An 18,927-nucleotide genomic window follows, 5' to 3' on the forward strand; every position below is an offset into this window, starting at 1 on the left:
ATGTTAAACAAAACTTAGATTTTTTTGTAGAGTTTAACAATATAATAACCTGGTTTCCCAGTCGCCTGGCAAGCCGCAAGTGTTGAGTATGACAGTCAACAGCACTCTCAAACTCTCCCATGGCTAGGTATACAGCTCCTACATTCCCTATCTCTCTCGCCTCTTGTAGCTTGTCTCCCATCTGTTTCACTAGCTGTACACACTGTTTGTGCGAGGCTAGAGCATTTGGGTAGTCGCCTATAGCTGTGTATACGTGACCTGCCAACACCAATACAACAATAAGTGTAACATGTCTTTAAAATAACAAATCAGGAAATCAGATGTTGGATATTAACTTGACAGATCTAAAAGTAAATCAGTTACTGATGTGTACAATTTCAAATTAAGTTATAAGTGATACTAAAGTTGCAAAACTTACTTTGAAATTTATCTCTAGTTTTTACATTTTTTATTCTGACCTTTATGAGCTGCGACTTGGATACAGTTTATTAGTCTAGAGCTTCTGTTATAATATTTCATTTTATAGGATGTTTTGTACGAAGAAACCAATGATTTTATTGCAATTTATTTGAAAAGCCACCATGGTCATCTCTCAGTAATGCACACATGAGATATAGTATGGCATTCATTCAACATACAGACTTTGCTAGCATCAACCGAATTAATTATTGATTTTTTTCACTCAGCACAAAAATGTTTACTACTTAAACCAACATTTTTAGCGGAATTACCATTTGTGCAATTTTGAAACAAATATAACAATGAATAAGGAAATTTGAATTAAAAAATACATAGACATGTAGACAGTTGTGTGATAAGTTTTTTTTTCCAGGTAGACATTTCCTATAGACTCCTATAGGTGTTTTTGTGTGGTTGAATGATGTTTTTTTTAAGATGAGAAATGATGTTCTTGGAAGCCAGAACATTTTTTGACACAGTATGATTGCAAAAACAATCATTTCTATGGTACAACAGTTACAAACATTTTCATTTACTACCAGATTCCTTCAATATGCTCCTTCCAGCACTCAATAAAACTTAAATAAGATTTTAATGTTAAGTTCTGCATTTGTTAGATAATATCCTATCTAAATAAATAAATAAAATTTAAAAATCTCATTTTTAGTGAGTGAATGAGGTGTAGGGAATAGTGTGACAATGGGTAAGGTTATATACCTAGGCTAGTAAGTGCGGAGGCAGCAGCCTGGGTATCTTTACACTTCATTGCTAGGACTAGTTGATATCGGTGTGCAGTTAGAGCTTCTTTGAAGCTGCCGTTGCTGAAGTATGCAGATCCAAGGTTACCATGTGCACGGCACTCTCCAGCGATATCCCCCAGAGATTTGGCCACAGTAAGATCTTGCTGCATGTAACTGATTGCCTGCAAATTGACATTTTAAAGTTTAATATATACTTTTTTAATGACTGTTTTTAATGTACCATTCTTACGAGGAAAAAATCATAGAATGTAACATCAGACAGTATTACAGGTTATTGTGTAAAGGTATTTTATTAAATAAATATTTTTGTTTTGAAACATTGTTTAATACATGATGGTTTATATCAAACCACTCAGATGCTGGAGTAGCTTAATAAAAGTATGTTACAGTAATACGTGTAAAAATGTATTGTAATGTAATGTAAATACATCATGTAACAACAATGTACAACATCATGGACATGTGACAAACTGCCAATGGAAAGACACCAATACCAACACTATCAAACCCTTTGAATTCACTCAATTTCTAGAGGAATTAAGTTTTGTAACTTGGTAGATTTCCACATTTGTGTTTTGTTCAATATACAGATTGTGTACAAAAGCGTAAAAAGATTCAGCAATTATGAGAGCGGTTGTTTAAATGCCTCAAACTTGTCATTGCTTTTAGCAGTGGTTAAACCTGCAGTAGAGAAAAGCCATGTTGATACTATTTGACTTAACTTCCAAAAAGGTTGTATAAGGAAATTTCCAGTTTTTGGATTTTGTTCACATCTTATTCACTGGATCAAATCCTAGCTTCTTGAAAGAACACTTAGAGCGATTTGGTGAAGTGTAATCTGAGATTTTCATAGATTAGGTACCAGTGGCTAGTGGTGTGAGGAGGAAGAGGGAACATTATAGAATCTGTGTTCCTTTATTAACAAAATTATCTTCCTTACTCCAATAATGTTGTTTTTAGTATAGGTTTTTTAGAGAACAATAAATTAAATCTGTATTACTTTTTTACACTATTCACTCTGAATATTCACACAGACCCTCTATATTAAAACAAGGAACAATTAAACTAGGGCCTTCCAATCTCTAGCTTTTTTTTTGCTCATGAATTATTTGTCATTAACAGGTGCTATTGACCGAAGATTAGAAATGATCTGCTGGTACACTTTGTTCACATCACCTGTGACAAACTTGAAACATCAAGGCAGTAACCAAATCAAACTATCTTTTTGGTAATTTTTATGGCCATATCAATAAGATATGTGGTATAAATTGCTCAAAAACTTTGACATGAACAATTTAAAGCTGAAACCAAATGAACTAATGCATTAAAAAGAAAGAAGTACAAACATCAGAGATTTAATGTTGGGTATTAGCTCATATCATACTTATTTTTAAAGATTGATTTACTCTAAACTGTAACATATTGGATGCCAATTTCCATTATTATTAATAGTTTGATTATTCATAAAATTAACAGAAGTTCTCTTACCTTGTCTAACTTGTTCAGGGCCCAATATGCAGAAGAAAGGGCAGAGAAGACGGAACCTCTCAGTTTAAGACTGCACGTACCAATACGCAGAGCAGATTCCAGCACGATGACTGCGGCTGCATATTGTCCTGCCCCTAAAAGCTCCTGACCCACCACCGAAATGATCACAAATGGAGACTTATCCAGCTTCATCACTTCCAGTTGGTGGAAAGTTGGTTCCAGGCTGCCTATAACCAATATAAAATAGGTCATATAGAGGGTTAAATATACAGGGTGTATATTATGTCTGGAAACACCCAAATATATCCTTTAATAATTTAAATATAAATTTGAAACCTCTTACAATCGTGATAGAGATTGGGCATCTACTTTTTGGGAACAATGTTTTGTTATGTCACACCAACGGGGGACGTCCTGCCGAGGGTATCGTGAATATTCTTAATGGAAGCCTATACCTTGTGATACATAATTTTAAAGGTAATAGCTTACTGAATTGAATGCCACAAACCGCATCTCAAAGGAATTATTCTATCAGAAAATAGAGCATTTTTAGTATTGAAAATTTACTGATGTTCAACAATGTAATTTTAACATGGTTCTTGCCACAAAATGTGTTACCACACTAATTTTTTAGCATTTTTTAAATGTTCAATTAAAATAAAATAAACAATTTATTTTTAAGCTGGTTTCATTAGTACAAATTTACCAGTTTTTATTACAATGAATAAAACTTATGAGTCACTTTCTCCTGATTACTTATGAATCTGTACTTGGTGTTTTCCAGTCAGCAGGAAGGTTTAAAGAGACAAAAGGTCACTAGCCTATGAGAAACATTATTGTGTTATTAATCATCTGGTCTACAGGTTTCAGTTTGTTGAGCATGGAGCTTTCACTAGACAGGTCTAAGCTTGGGAATTACAAATGGACAAAGGTCATATCATTCCTGTCGAGGTTAAATCAGTGTCTCCTGAAGCATTGCTGTCAACAAGTTATCTAATTACAGTAGTTCAGTTTTTATTTGGCATTTTAATGGAATTGTCTGAAAGAGAACGAATTACTCTGTTGATGATGCGAGGATATGGCGATCGTCAAAGATCTTATCGGGAAGTTTTGTAATTTGGTTTAATGACACTTTCCCAGAAAGGAATCCCATAAGTGTTTCAACAATATCAAAAACTATTGAGCGTTTTGAAATGACAGGGAGTGTACGTAATCGGCCAAAGTCGGGTAGGATACACAATCTGCAACAGATGAAGAACATGCACTAGATGTTTTGCAAACATTTATTGAAGACCCACATACATCGCTCAGAAAAGCTGCACAGCAACATGATATGCACCCTATGTCTGTGAGTAAGATTTTGAAAATTAATAAATACAAACCATTTAAAGTTCATTTTAGTCCAACAGTTAGGTGAGGATGATTACGACAGAAGAGTTGAGTTTTGTGAACTTGTGATGCGCAAATGTGATGACAATAGAGATTTTCTGACCAACATACTATTTTCTGATGAGGCAACTTTTTTCCTAAATGGCAATGTTAACAGGCACAATTGCCGTTACTGGGCTAGTGAAAACCCACATTGGATTACTGAGTCCCATTCACAGCAACCACAAAAACTGAACGTATGGTGTGGAATTTTAGGTAACAAAATTGTTGGACCCTTTTTCATCAATGGAAATTTAAATGCCGAACTTTACTACAATATGCTCCAAAATGAAATAATCCCAGCTATTCAAATTGCATCAGGAGAATACTTTGATAATGTATGGTTTCAGCAGGATGGTGCTCTCCACCCCATTATGGGAGACAGGTAAGAGAGTATTTGGATTTAAGGTTTCCTCATAAATGGATTGGCCGAAGAGGAGAAATCGAATGGCCTCCAAGATCTCCGGATTTGTCACCAATCGATTATTTCCTATGGGGTTCATTTAAAATCCAATGTTTATAGAAGAAAGCCTCATAATTTGGAAGACCTAAGAAACAGGATTATAGAGGAGATTGCTTTGATAACTGAAGAAATGTTAGGCAACTCTGTCGAATCATTTTACACAAGATTAGCTCATTGTCAAACCGTAGAAGGAACACAGTTCGAACAATTGCTTTTGATACCAAATGCAGGTAAAACGTTTGTTTGTAAGACTTTTACATACATTATTTTTTATTTGTAATAAGAAATCAATAACATAAGTATTTCCATAATTGTACTGTAATAAAAACTGGCAAATTTGTGCTAATAGAACCAGCTTAAAATGAAAATTTTTGTTTTATTTAATTGAACATTTAAAACAATGCTAAAAAAATTAGTGTAACACATTTTGTGGCAAGGAACCATGTTAAAATTACATTGTTGAACATCAGTAAATTTTCAATACTAAAAATGCTCTATTTTCTGATAGAATAATTCCTTTGAGATGCGGTTTGTGGCATTCAATTCAGTAAGCTATTACCTTTAAAATTATGTATCACAAGGTATAGGCTTCCATTAAGAATATTTCACGATACCCTCCGGCAGGACGTCCCCCGTTGGTGTGACATAACAAAACATTGTTCCAAAAAGTAGATGCCCAATCTCTATCACGATTGTAAGAGGTTTCAAATTTATATTTAAATTATTAAAGGATATATTTGGGTGTTTCCAGACATAATATACACCCTGTATAAGAAATTTATAATTAGGTTTTTATAAACAGACAATGTAAGTAAGTTCAACTTGCCAGCAAGTGTGGCTAACAAAGGCACCACACACCATTGGGCCCCACACACTATTGGACCGAACCTCCAACCAGACAGAGTGGTCTGTGTATAGGTGCATGTCCAATAGTGTGACGGTTGTCACCAGACCAAATTGCTCAGACTAGATGGTCATATCTCAGAGGAAAAACACCTCCAGCACCTGACGGTCTGGGGTTCTTCCACCACTACTTTGTGTGGTTAGATAGTGTGTAGCATTATTTTTAGACCGCCAAGAGCTGAGAATCCGCTGTTGTACAAAAGTTAGGAATAATGTCTTCCAAACTGTCCTCAGCCATGGGAAAATATTTTTTTTAGTCAATAGAAGTATTAAAAACTTATGGTTGTGATACATTATGTGTAAGTCTTTCTTGATTAGTGATATAGAGAGATCGAGACAAGTATCAATAAATTTGAAAAATTATGTGTTTTCTGTTAATTTTACTAGTAATGCCATGGTTGTAATGCAACAATAAAAACAATTTAGTATTTTGATTTTTCTTGGATTTGTTAATTTTATATCTTTTAAAAATTTAAGATTAATAGAAGTAAATCAATATTGCATTTTTTTATTTACTTTTATATATGTCTTACATCAGTTAAAAAGTGTGTCACTAGTTTCATGAATGATTACTGTCAGTAGCTGAAATGAAATGGTAGTACTCAACAAGGAGAGTTGAGATTAAACTTTCTTCAGAGTGTATAGAACATCTAAAGTTAAAGTTATGTTACTCAATGTATTTCTCTTTTAAAGATTCCAACTAAACTCATCCATTAATCTATAATACATGTACTCTTTTTTTCTATGTTTATTAGCACTCAACAATACAACACAGAGTTTAATACTTCATTTAACATTTGGTTTATGATGAATCTAGCCCTCATCACTTCAGTTTTTGAATTGTGACTGTCTGATTTTATGGACTGGAAATGTGTAGAGTTGTCCAGGAACATAGTACACTTCAAACCAGCTGTTTGGTTGGAGATCTGGATCGATAGAGTGTAGAGATTTTAATTTAAATAGAGGACTGCAAAGCCTAATCCATTTAAACCATTAAAATATATTCACCATTTGTATAAGGCTTTCACCAAGACGCTTGGACAGACCATCAAAAATTACTTTCCAACTTGAAAAATCTCAATCATAACCTTTAAAACAATAAAACATTTGTTTTGAGTGATATAAAGAAAAATCATATGATACATTTGGTTAGGATACATATGTTGACTTTTTGAGCTCACCACTCTATGCTTCTCTTGAATAATAATTGTACAAGATATTTCTAAATAAAATCACCCTTATTTTTAAGATAAGTGAGCTGAATTTATTTACATTTATGCCAAACTTATTTTCTCATATAAGTGGTATCATTGAATACCAAACAAGGCTTATTTCAATATTTCTTTGAGACTTTCAAAAGACCTCAAAACATTTTCTTCAATACAATCAAAATTTAATGGAAAAAAATGTTCACAGATTTTAAAAACAATATCAAAAGGGTAAGTAAATGAAAGAAAACAATAAGACATATGCTAAATTATTTTTAAAAACAATTACCTCGAAGAGGAGATTTCATGGAAGCCTCTACCAGGCCTGCCAAAAGTTGGGTGGATTTTGACTCCTGTGCAAGGCCAGAGCTGAACGCAGCTAGCGCGTCCCCATGGCGGCCGAGGCATTGCAGTGCTACGCCCTGTCTGTAGTAGGCCTTTTAACACATACAAGTCCTTTAGTCTAAACAGTAGTATCAAATAGGTAAGACACATTTTTAAGTCGACTTTTTATGCTGGCTCTCTTAAAGCTTTAGTGATCAACATTATGTACCTAATAATAAGTATGTAGATACTTTATGGTCAAGTATCAGATCTCAGGAAATTCAAAGAACAGTCAAGACAATGGGATATAATCAATTTCCTTAACATTTGTAAAAACTGTTGAAGAAGATTATTAAAAGAAATAGCTTCAGTACATTAAATCAATATACTAAAAACTGTCTATAAGACATGACTGCATTTTACATTTTGTGCTACTGTATCCTTGATTATGGCACTGTGTATTTTGGACAGAAAAGATGTTCAACAGATCTTAAAATTTATTGTTTCTTTGAGAATAGAACAATTGTAGGGAAAATTTTGGAGATGTTTTAAGTGTCTGGAATTCTCAAGATGAGACATTGCACTGTCTAGACTTTTTCTAATTCGTATTAGAATTTATAATTACCATTCAAGATTTAAATCCTACATTATATATAATCATAGTAAGAATACCTTAGGCCATTTAGGGTTGAGCTCTCTTGCGCGGGTTGCGTCCTGCAGGGCCTGTGTGAACTGACCCATCTTGACGAGCGCAGCCGAACGGTTGGAGTAGAGGATATGGTTGGTTGGGTCCAGTTGTAAAGCATCAGAGTAAAGTGCCACAGCCTTAGCGTAGTCGCCTCCCTGACACGCTGCATTGCTCTGTCGCACCTTCTCCAGGAATAGAGCCTTGCTGGCGGCCGGCAATTCAGATGTCCCTTCTGGCTCCACCTATGCAAAATTTCAAAAATAATAACATACAAATCTTATCTAGTACAGGGTCAGATAAGCCTGTATAGCTTTACGTGCCATCTTCAATATGAAACATTATGAAAATAACTAATAAGAACGTTGATGTACAACTAGTTGATGATTCCCAACTAAGATGTACATGGTAAAATTGGAATTAGTTGGTTTAGGCCACCAATACAGTTAAATAAAATTAAGAATTTCTACGCTCGAAAATTTATTTCAAAGGTGTGGTATTCTTTCAAACTATTGCCAATGCATAGTGAGTTGTCTCCCAATCAAGTTTTGATTTACTTGGTCGTTTGATACTTGAGACAGCATAGTTTAGTTTGTACTCATTTGTTTCTCTGCAGTTTTTTATTCTTTAAATCTGTAACAATTATAAATAGTCAGAGAGCAATCCTGTAATGTGCATCAGTAAAAGTTGAATTTTTAATCATGTGAAAGTGTGCTTTACAATTCACAATATTTTTCTTATTATTAAAATATGTAATTAATAACCAAATATTTATTGTAAGTTAGCCTGGATGTTATAGCTGTAAATATTTCTTTGAAAAGATTTAAATAAAAAAATTAAAATCTTTATAAAATAAAACAGTTTCTGTGATATCTGCTCAGTAGATAGTAAGCAAACGCTTTCTGTAGATTATTATAAACATAATTAAATTTGTTTACTGTATTTTCAGTAACTTTTCTATGTTCGCACACAATAAAAATTAATTTTCTGTTTAAATTAATAAATGAGTAAAAATACCTGAAAAATAACCAGGTGTGTTCTCAGGTTAAGATTCAGATACTTGAAGGCTTGTTAGGCTACTTCCAATTTACATATCACTGGCTACAATTTTGCACAGTGTGGTGAAAGAAAATAACAATTATTTTCCTTTTGCTCCACCAAATTCAAAATTAGGGGGTAGAGGTTTTAGGCTATCACACAAAGCCGCTAGGACTAGGGCTAGGATTCGGTGGTGATCCTCCAACAACGATTGGATTAAGCCTTACTAGCAGGTTATTAAGTTTAGAATAATTATAATTGATCAAAACAACAAAGTTTATGGATTTGTGAAATTTATTTAGATGCTTGTTGATATTTGAACAGTCTTGAATTAGTCTTCTATTGTACTAATTTTTATGAATTAAGGTTAGTTCAAAACTATCACCTCATATCTATAGTATGAATACTTGATGCAATATACACTTATGTACATGTAGAAGTGAAATAGTAAGCAAATAAATACAGTTTATTACTATATTGAAGTTCCTGTACTTATGCTAAAGTAAAATTATAAACCACCAAAAAGAAAAGAATATTTATATTGCATTCAACAGAGAGTTAACCATGAAAAATAAAAATCTATAAAAATTAACTGACAACAGCATTTAATATGAGATTGCATCTCTTAAAAAAACTTAATTAATAAAAAAACCTATTTAAATATTATATCAGCACACTACATATACAAAACGAATTAATAATGTTGAAATTGGATGAAAAGAATAATGTAATATGGTATGGTAAGTTCCAATATAGAATATAATTATGTTTTTTATCAAAAAGTTTCTATTATGGGAACAAAACATTGCATATTTTCACATCTGTAAAAGTACTCTCAGAGGCTATAATACATAGTGTTCACATTATTTAAGTAGAGATTTAGTAGTATTTAAACAAAGGTATAATATTTGCATTCATTGAAAAACAAACAAATAATTATAACTAACTGGAATACGTTTAGATTCCTACTATAACTAACCTATTCCTAAACTAATAAACACGTTTCTAAAGGATAAATGATTTCTAAAGACTCATTATATTGGATTTGCTAGATTTAATCCCATTCAGACAAAGCTAAATAAATTGTTCAAAACCGATAACAGTAAAAATAACCTAACTTTTCAGATTCAGAAGTTAACGTGAGTAACAAAACAGCTGAAAATGTACTACGCCGGCGCTGTGTCTATTGTCTAAAAAGTATTTTAACGCAGGACCCGTTGTACTCGAAAAACAGCTGTTATTCCGTCTGTTATAAAGGCTAGGTTAAGTTTTTTTCGTTACTGCATGCTTTAAATGCGCATACCTTGTTGCGTTTCTTAAAACAATCCTACTCCATTCACAATATAAAATGTGACATGGAAAATTACATTTGTAGTAGATATCGTCAAAGAGAACCAAAGCAGCAACACTAATGATAAGATTTACATAAAAAATATAATAGTCGTCAAACTTATTACTCCACCGATCACAGTTTTCGAAACACTCGCAAATAAAACAAACATGACACTTTTTGAAACTTATTTAGTTTTTGCGGTGGTTTCTAGAATCTTGTATTTAAAACTCGTTATTTCAGTAAAGCAATTTGAAGAAGATAATTTCATTACCCAATGATAAACTTCGTTACTAACGCGAAATGTCCCAAGTTCCAATATAAGGAAGAGGATGGAGGAGGACCGCTTTCTCCATCTCCATCTTGGTCACTCCCTACCTCTTCTCTCCTCTCTTGATTCAACCTTTCTCCTGCGCATTCCACCGTACATCTAACATCCTCGGAATGCCAGATTACAGCTACAGTCCAGTATATGCAGCAGGATGACTTCTTACCGTAATTTTACAAATATTTGCCAAACTGATCATTGTTTATAGTGCAACTTCACACCGGATGAATTATTATAGGTTGATTGGTAAATCTTGTGATGTAGCACCTAACTTCAACAGCATACCTCTTAAACTTAATCATTTAGCTTCCAAAACACATACAAGGCAAAACACTTTTCGTATCCCCAGATCCTATTTTGATATATTACTTAACTAATTTCCTGTAGTATGAATAAATACTTATAAATAAGCCTAGTATGAAATATGTATGTAGTCCAATAAGCTAAGAAAGCGTTTTAATATGTTGTAGTTTGTCCTGTCTCACGACTGACATCTTCGTTAAATGTAGAAACAGTTGCGGGATATCAGATTTTATTTGTATGTATTATTTTACAACTTTTTAGTAATATCCTCCTGAGTCTAGAGTGCCTAAATATAGGCACTAGGTCTCAACCTACCTTGAGTCCCAAATATTTATGGAGCAAATTGGACCAAACGCCTAAGTGCCTTTTTTTAGGCAATCATTCCGACCCCACTTGAGTCCCAGGGTAAAAAAGTGTTAATTCTTTACAATTAAGGTTAAATTATGTTCTCATATCATTGTTGTTTGAGAAAAATCACATTATGTATTTTTTTACGTTATTACAAATGGTGTTTATAGATGTCCTAAAAATAGGCACTTAGGTCTTCAGAGGAAAAAAATATTAACGCAGGACCTTAATTGAAAATGTTTTATTATTACATGTATAAGTATAAAAAGAGTTTTGTTTAGAAGGCATTTTACATTTATTTGTAAAAGTTCATCTTGGAGTCACTGTGAAAAAGTTTCACTTCGAATGGAACTTTCGGAAACAATTCCGCCCACCTACCAAACAAAGATACACATTACACTTTACACAATATACAGTAGATTTTTTTCTTGCAATTCTGCATAGCACACCTTTTTTGAATTCCTTTTGTAACCTCAGGTAGATGAGCTGCTTCTTCAATTCTTTTTTCTGGGAGTAGGGTCAGCCCGTACTCGTCTGTCTCCAAATGGGTTATCCACCTTATCTTCTAGATCTTTGTCATTCGAAGCAACAGCTTCATTGGCTGAGTTCATCTCAATTAGCAACTCCCCAAATTTAAGTTTAAAAGTCCTGAATTGCGGAATTCTTTTGGCTGGAATTTTGTATTTTTGTGTTTGGTTTCCCGCATCTGAAGCCAACTGTTACTAAGGCTCAAATCAAAGAAATGAAGGATACATCTCAATGTCCATTTCTTTGTCCGGGCTCGTGAGGAGCAATACGATAGCATTCTATCAGCTAAGTCTACGCCTCCCATTTTTGCATTATATGCATTGATAACTTTAGGTTGAGAAACATTGATAAACTGTTTGCTGGCCTTAGACCACCTTTTTTACTTCACACAAAGGCTCGATTGACTCAGCAGTAGATATCATACATACACAGTTGTTGTCTAACCACTTTGTTATAGCTACTTTTCCCTCTGTCTTTGTTCCATTTTTATCTTTTTCTTCTCTTACAGTGCAAAAACTGGTGCCCCTTTCATTTGCTTTCTTAAACTCTTTGTCACTTGGAAGGTCAGTAGTTTCGGGAAATTCTGTCTTTCCTGATTGTTCCAGTTAATCTAAAACCTTTTTTCAGGAGTTTTCGTCAGCAAGCCTAACTGAAGTGAAAAATCTATCGGCATACAATGTGTGGCCGGGAACTAAAGACCTAGTAAGCTGAAGGACAGCTGGATTCACACTGCCAGAATTGCTCAAGTTCTGGGTTTTCTACGTATGTGGCTGGTCCTTGATAAACAGTATAAATCACAAACAATTCCGTTTGGATTAGCAAGAACATAAACTTTCAAACCCCGTTGGGTTGGGTTTGTTGGGTATGTGTTGCTTGACTAGACACGTTCCAGAAAAAGGCACTATCATCTCGTCGATACTCAATTCCTGTGGTTTGTTCTGTTTCAAACAGCCCTCTAAGATTCGGTCAAGTAAAGGTCTTACCTTCCACAGCCTATCAGCTTTTCTTTCGTCTGCTGTAATTTCGTTATCAAAAACAAGTTTTTATCCAGTTCCTAATAAGGAAAAAGCGATCTCTCGCCATGTTGTTTGCTACAAGTGGAATCCTCCACTTTTTTTTCCCAACACATTCTAATCAATGGTACTTGTAGAGCTGAAATCACAAAGTTTATGCCTAGCCAAATTTTTAACTCAGGTTAGTCTTAGTTTTAGGTCCTTTCCTGTTTTCAACAAGTAGTTCTGATTTGATTTCTCAACTATTTTTTTAAGAATATCATCGTCGAAATACTGCTGTACATACTGTTCAGCTGTCCAGTCATCACTGTCGATAGGTAGGTATGCTGGTTGAGCAATCGTCAAAGGGTGTCGGATTGAATGGTCCTGTCCTCCATGGGGGTGAAAAATCCTTGTCCTGATTTTTCGTTTTTCTCGATTTTCTTAGCCCCATCTCCCTTTTTCTTAGTGAGCGCCTTCTTCCTCTTTCCCTGGAACAAAACAATTCCATAATATTTTTGCTACTTTCAAACAATTAAATAAAAAGATTGTTAAAATAAATAATCTTGAAATTACTAAACTTTTCTCTCAATGGTTCCAGAAATTAAACAACCTGACATACATATTTTTTTTTTTACTTCCTTTAAATGTACTAAGCTTTGTTATAGCAACCTTATTATAAAATTACAAGGACTATAATACATATTTTAGTAATAAATTTCAAATACATGAGATAATAAGTAATTTTGGGAATTCAGGTAGTTATCTTACTTCTTTTCGCTGGATTGCTTCTGGTTGTGGATCCTCTTCTGACGTGTCTTCCTTACGATCCGGCTCATTGGGAGGCTCGTATGTGGGGTCTTCATCGGTGTCATCACTCCAATTTCCAATAACTTCATTCACATCAAAAAAGCGGTCTCTGTGTCTCAACAAGTCCCCTTCTTCATCATCATCATTTAACGCGCCCCTCAATCTCAGAATCATCTAGATTGACTGGTTCGTAGTGAGGGTTTTTGATTGCCTTGACCTAAAAACACATAAATAATCAACTACATTATATATTTGTCAGCTGTTATTATTTTTTTAAAGAAAAACATTTTAGCTAACGACCTAAGTGACTAAAAAAAGGAACTATAAAAATATGGGTTTATAGTCTATAGCGCCTAAGTGCCTATTTTTAGGAACTACAAAAATAAACCTGTTATAGCTACTTTAAACAAAAGCCGATTGTCACAATTTATCGTTTAAAATGCAGACATAGTTCTTATCTAATGATATCAGTACGAGCTAAGGCTAAAATATATTAATAAAGTACTTACATGAACGTTTTGGCCGGTCACGTTTTTCTGGAGGGTCAGTCATTTTTAGGTTAAGAAGACTGGAGCATACCTAGAGCATTCTGGTGGCAAAACTTTGCACTACTATGGCCAAAAACTGTTCTTTCTATCAAGTTGCTGCGACCTGAATGGGAATAACACAACTAGGAGGGACTCTGTGAATTTTTTTTTGCAGAGTGGCTAAAAATAGCCACTTAGGTCTTTGACCCACTTTAGAGGGATGGTTGTCCAGGACTCAAGCACAGTCAGGCACTTGTACTAAAATATAGCCACTTAGGATTTTGACACTTTAAAACACAGATTTACTCTGGGACTCAGGAGGATATGAATGAAAACTTAAATGATCATAGTTTACAGTATGTTTATAGACTACTAACCTAAGTGTTTTAAGTTACTGAGATTAGATACTGTGATTTACTATACTTACGAGTGACATATTCATTAACATAAAAACTATTTAACTATGTATTGTTTTATGTACTAATCATATTTGTGGGATGTCAGATATTTTATGTATTATTTTACTACTTTGTTGTAATATAAACGTATGTTCATGGTTCAGTAGGCTGAGAAAGCTTGTTCCGGTGATGTGGTTAGCGTAGTCTTGTGATGGATGTTATTATGCATAAACCATCTTTAAATACGTTATAAAACAATGCTAATCCTAGTTGTAGGCTATCGGATTTTTATTTTAGTTTTACTATCAGATAAACTACAAACATAAATTGAATATTCAGTAGGTTAAGAGAGGTTTCAGTCTCACAGTTTTACTGAAATTAAGGCCTCTCTTCAGCCTCTCTGTACGTAATATTGTTCAGTGTAAATAAAGCTCTTAGGGGTGACCCAAGATAGAAACTTAATTAATAACCCCCAAACCGTCACTCCTCTCTACCTCTGATTTTTTATCCTCCATAATATTTATTTTTCGTAATATATACTGTTTTTTTTTTAAAATATTTGCGACTTAACGATTATACAAACAACTTGCTAACATATATACATTTTTAAAGTATTGGCTATGAGAGGTAAATAGAGAGGAAATTGACAGAGCATGAAATTCTACACTTGAATTGAGCTTGGGGGACCGAACCTATTTATTATCTCATATTTTATAATGAGAGGTCAGATTATAGAATTGTTTTAATATTATGTTTAATACATAATATCCCAATATCACGCAACCTCACTTGTTGTGCCCTTCTTAGGGTCGGAAAGAAATAACTATTGCACAATTAGCACTCTTATTTATTTATTTAATTTCTTTTTACTTAAACAAAATCTTGGCCCCAACACACCACGTAAGGCTTGTCGCGGGCGGGACACACATTACAAAATTTAATAAAATATATGTTTACACAATTTTCTTTTCTTTCTTAAATCAACAGGCCTATATAAAAATTTGACTTAATCAAATATCCCAATTTATTTCACGCTAAAGTTATTAGTAGAATACCTTTGTGAGAGGATTGTATTATTTTGTTGAGCAGTGTGAGAGGTAAGGCCTCCTGTCCTCCTAAATACGCTGCTACAGTTACACAGCAACAAACAGTTTGCTTTTATTAAAACATTTTCGGGGTTTGAGTTAGTTTAATTTTGAAGCCGGAAGGAATCGGATCGTCTACTTTTCAATTCTTAGAACACGTTGATTCACCGAGTGATGAGGGTGTACCACCTACCATTGCCGTGACGTGTTGCAAGTCGGTTCACCTGCTCAACCGCTTGATCCTTTATATTCCTAGAAAACGTTTCATCACTGATGTGACCAGTGGTCGGATTAAGCACTGAATAAATGTTGCCAGGGGTGACCCTTCTTTGTGAGAAAAGTAAGTGGCAGTAAACTCGGCGTGCCGAAATTCTGGAAATCGCTCAGTCCACGTGGCCTTTCTCAGGGTTTCTCCCTAATTGGTCACAGTCCTAGAGGCTCACCGCGCTGTGGGCGGGATATCACATTCAACAGGTGATGAATAGATAAATCGTGGATATACTATGGAACGGTATCGCCTCTCGTTATAGATGAAATCATTGTAAAGTGAAATCCATTTAAATAATGAACATTACCATATTTCTTCTGATTTGACGCCCTTACCTAAACACGCGCCCCGTGCAGTAGCACGGGCATCGGGTACACGGCCTGGCTTTCACATGGTGGTACTAGTTGTAAATATATTTTTATCAAAGCAAAAAATGACTTTTTATTTTAAACATTACAATTTTGACGTTAAAATATAAAGGGAGGCTATCTCGATTGTTATAATCGACTCAAGAAATTGGTAACGTGAGTACCACGGATGGGTCACATTTATGCTGCATTTCTCTCCTCCCGTCCTACAGAACAACGTCCGGTAACTTCGCAAAAGGCAGGAATAATAGAAATTCTCATCGGTGATACAGGATATCAATGTCCATAGGACGTCCGTGCTACTAAAACCAGTATTCTAATGACAGGGCCTATTTTTGTGTCAAATTCCAGATTCAAGGTCACCTGAACATTTGGCCTCGAGTCGGGTTGGATGGTCGCTGAGCTCTATCTCAGACTTCAGTAATAGAAACTCGCCAGAGCGCCTCTCCACACCTCTTGTCAGTTCGTACAAATTGTCCCTGTAATTTTCGCTACACTTGTTTATTATTACAAAAATCGCTACAATGATAATGCAACCGAGCGTATATTGACTTGGAGTTTTGTTATTGTCCTTTAATATTTAGATTATTACTAATGTATTGTATATAGTCATAGGCATTTGAGTGTAATAAATGGTTGATAATATTTCCTATATTCTGTGTTCTAAAGCTTTAATTGTGAATTCCTTATTATTTGAAACAGTTATAAATTACAATAAACATAGCCCATTTATTTAGTTTACCAATTTTTATACTTGTCCACTTCCTAAGGAACAAAGACTTGCTCATAAACAAACTAATAGCAAAGACAAAATTATTAATGTTTATAATAATTGTATGCGGATGAAGTCTACAGGGATAGGATTAAGACTGTGTTGACACTTCAGAATTATTTACGGATGATTGTTTATAAAGTTACAATTGGAGGTAAAGACTGAATTTTCGGTAAAAAGGTTAAGATTATGTCGAGCGTATCGATTATTTTGTATAGAGGTTAAAGTAAAGTTACAACTAGGACTGAATGTTTTTGTAGGTCTCTTCCGTCACCATCCTCGTTTCTCAAGTCTTTCTCAGATTCTGTCAGGCCTTTTCAGACTCCCCCAGTGTCCCTTAGACTATTCCAGTCTCCGCCAATCACTCTCACTCTCTTTCAGTGCTCCACTGTTCTCACAAACTCCTTCATGCAAGCAGTATAGAACAAGAACACGAAATTAACCTAGGCGAATGGAGCAAGGGATTCGCTTTGACACCTCCTTCTGTCACAATCCTCCTCTTATCCTCCTCTTTCATACAATCACAGTCTTCCTCAGTCAACATTTATTTTTTCTATCACTTTTACACACCATTATTTTTAATTAATCTCTTTCTGTTTTTCTTATATCGTTCAGCAACAAAACGTCCCCCTCAGTCTCTATTGGACAACCTCAACTACCCGTAGTCCTGTTTAGATACTCTCAGCCTCCGTTGGCCCCTCTCGGACACGCTTAGTATCCACCAGTCTGTAGTGAGTTTCGTCAGTACTTTCACAATCCCTCAGCTCAATGAAGATCCCCCTTGTGTTTTCCGCCACTCTCCGTTTCCCACGACACTTCCAGAGGACTTTATTTATCATGCCTCCCTCCCTTCACTACGGCTGAACCCTCAGTTGTCCATCGGGCACTTAAAATCCCTCATTTTATTCCGTCTACCTAAGTCTCCGTTATTCCCATTCACAAAAAGCCTGAAGCTGAAAAAAACCAGATTTTTTCTAAAGCTGAAAAGAGAGTTTATAAAATCTCTTCAGACTCCTTTAATCTCTCTTACATTACCTCACAATCTCCCAGACACCCTCAGTCTCTGTCAGCCTATCTCAACTATCCTCAGTCAATCTCAGTCATCATTCGATTTCCTCATTGTCCTACAGCAGTCATCTGACACTCTCATACTCCTTGAGCCTCCCTCAGACGAATCCCGTTCCATCAGTTTATTTCATACTCTCCTATTTCCCTCAGTCTCCCTTACTATCCCATTTTAATTAGGTTTCGAGATTGTTTCATCTGAAGTTAACTTTAGTACAGCTACGATTAAAAGTTAATACTGTCTCTCGCAGACACTTACAGTATTTATTTGTTCCTTGCTGCCAACACTTTGAGACTACTTGATTTGCTCAATCAACTACAGATTCTCCCAATCATCCTTCTACTGTGTGGGTATTGACGGACTTGAGGTAATTTCAATACTTCTAACCTGTTTATTGGCCGCCGTAAAAGACAAGGTGAAACGATCTACGAATCTTGCTTTCTGTGAAGCGTTATTCGTTAATAGATATTGCTTCTGTGACGTAGTCCCGTTTCTCTTCCGTTTCCTATATTTTGCCTATTAGGCTCGTTTCCCTTTTCAAAACACTTCTTAAAATTGAAAAGTAGAATTACGTATGACCGTCAATGATTCGAGCATCTAGCAAAAATTATGAAGATCCTAAGTATATGAGTAGGTGAAAGATTTAAGAACCGATGATTATCAGAACTAAAGGCGTGTAAATGATTTAAGCACAACAGTGCAAGGAAAATATCTTACTTGCAAACCAAACAATATGAAAAAGGTAATGATTATGAATTGTGCCGGGCGTGAAAGTAAAAGGACTCATGTCTAATATCTCCCTCAGACTACCTCAAGTCTTTGTCGCATTCCTTTATTCTCAGGACAAAGAGTTTTAGGTTAATCTCAACGTAACCTCTACGTATGGTAAGAGGTTATTGAAGGGATAATATACCTTTTCGCGATTTTTATTTGTGAGCTGAGGTATCTCTTCTGTGTTCTCGTCTCTTTGTCTTCATTTTTGTAACACTACCCATCAGCTATTTCTTCCATTTCATGGACAAATCTTAAAAATGTAACAAAGCACAA

At 34.8% G+C, this 18,927-nt stretch overlaps 1 protein-coding gene across 2 annotated transcripts in view; it reads right to left on the reverse strand.

The window, feature by feature from the left end:
• Window positions 1–18,927, reverse strand: part of LOC124369445 (tetratricopeptide repeat protein 28) — a 129,830-nt gene that overhangs the window by 75,408 nt on the left and 35,495 nt on the right. For both annotated transcript variants that reach the window (XM_046827451.1, XM_046827450.1), the window contains exons 2-6: window positions 7,707–7,964; window positions 7,000–7,147; window positions 2,709–2,935; window positions 1,177–1,381; window positions 50–258 (exon numbers count right to left, since the gene is read on the reverse strand). In XM_046827451.1, the coding sequence (XP_046683407.1) occupies window positions 50–258; window positions 1,177–1,381; window positions 2,709–2,935; window positions 7,000–7,147; window positions 7,707–7,964 (1,047 nt within the window). The remainder of the gene's footprint in view (window positions 1–49; window positions 259–1,176; window positions 1,382–2,708; window positions 2,936–6,999; window positions 7,148–7,706; window positions 7,965–18,927) is intronic.

Source organism: Homalodisca vitripennis, chromosome X, assembly GCF_021130785.1.
Source record: "Homalodisca vitripennis isolate AUS2020 chromosome X, UT_GWSS_2.1, whole genome shotgun sequence".
Lineage (NCBI taxonomy): Eukaryota > Metazoa > Arthropoda > Insecta > Hemiptera > Cicadellidae > Homalodisca > Homalodisca vitripennis.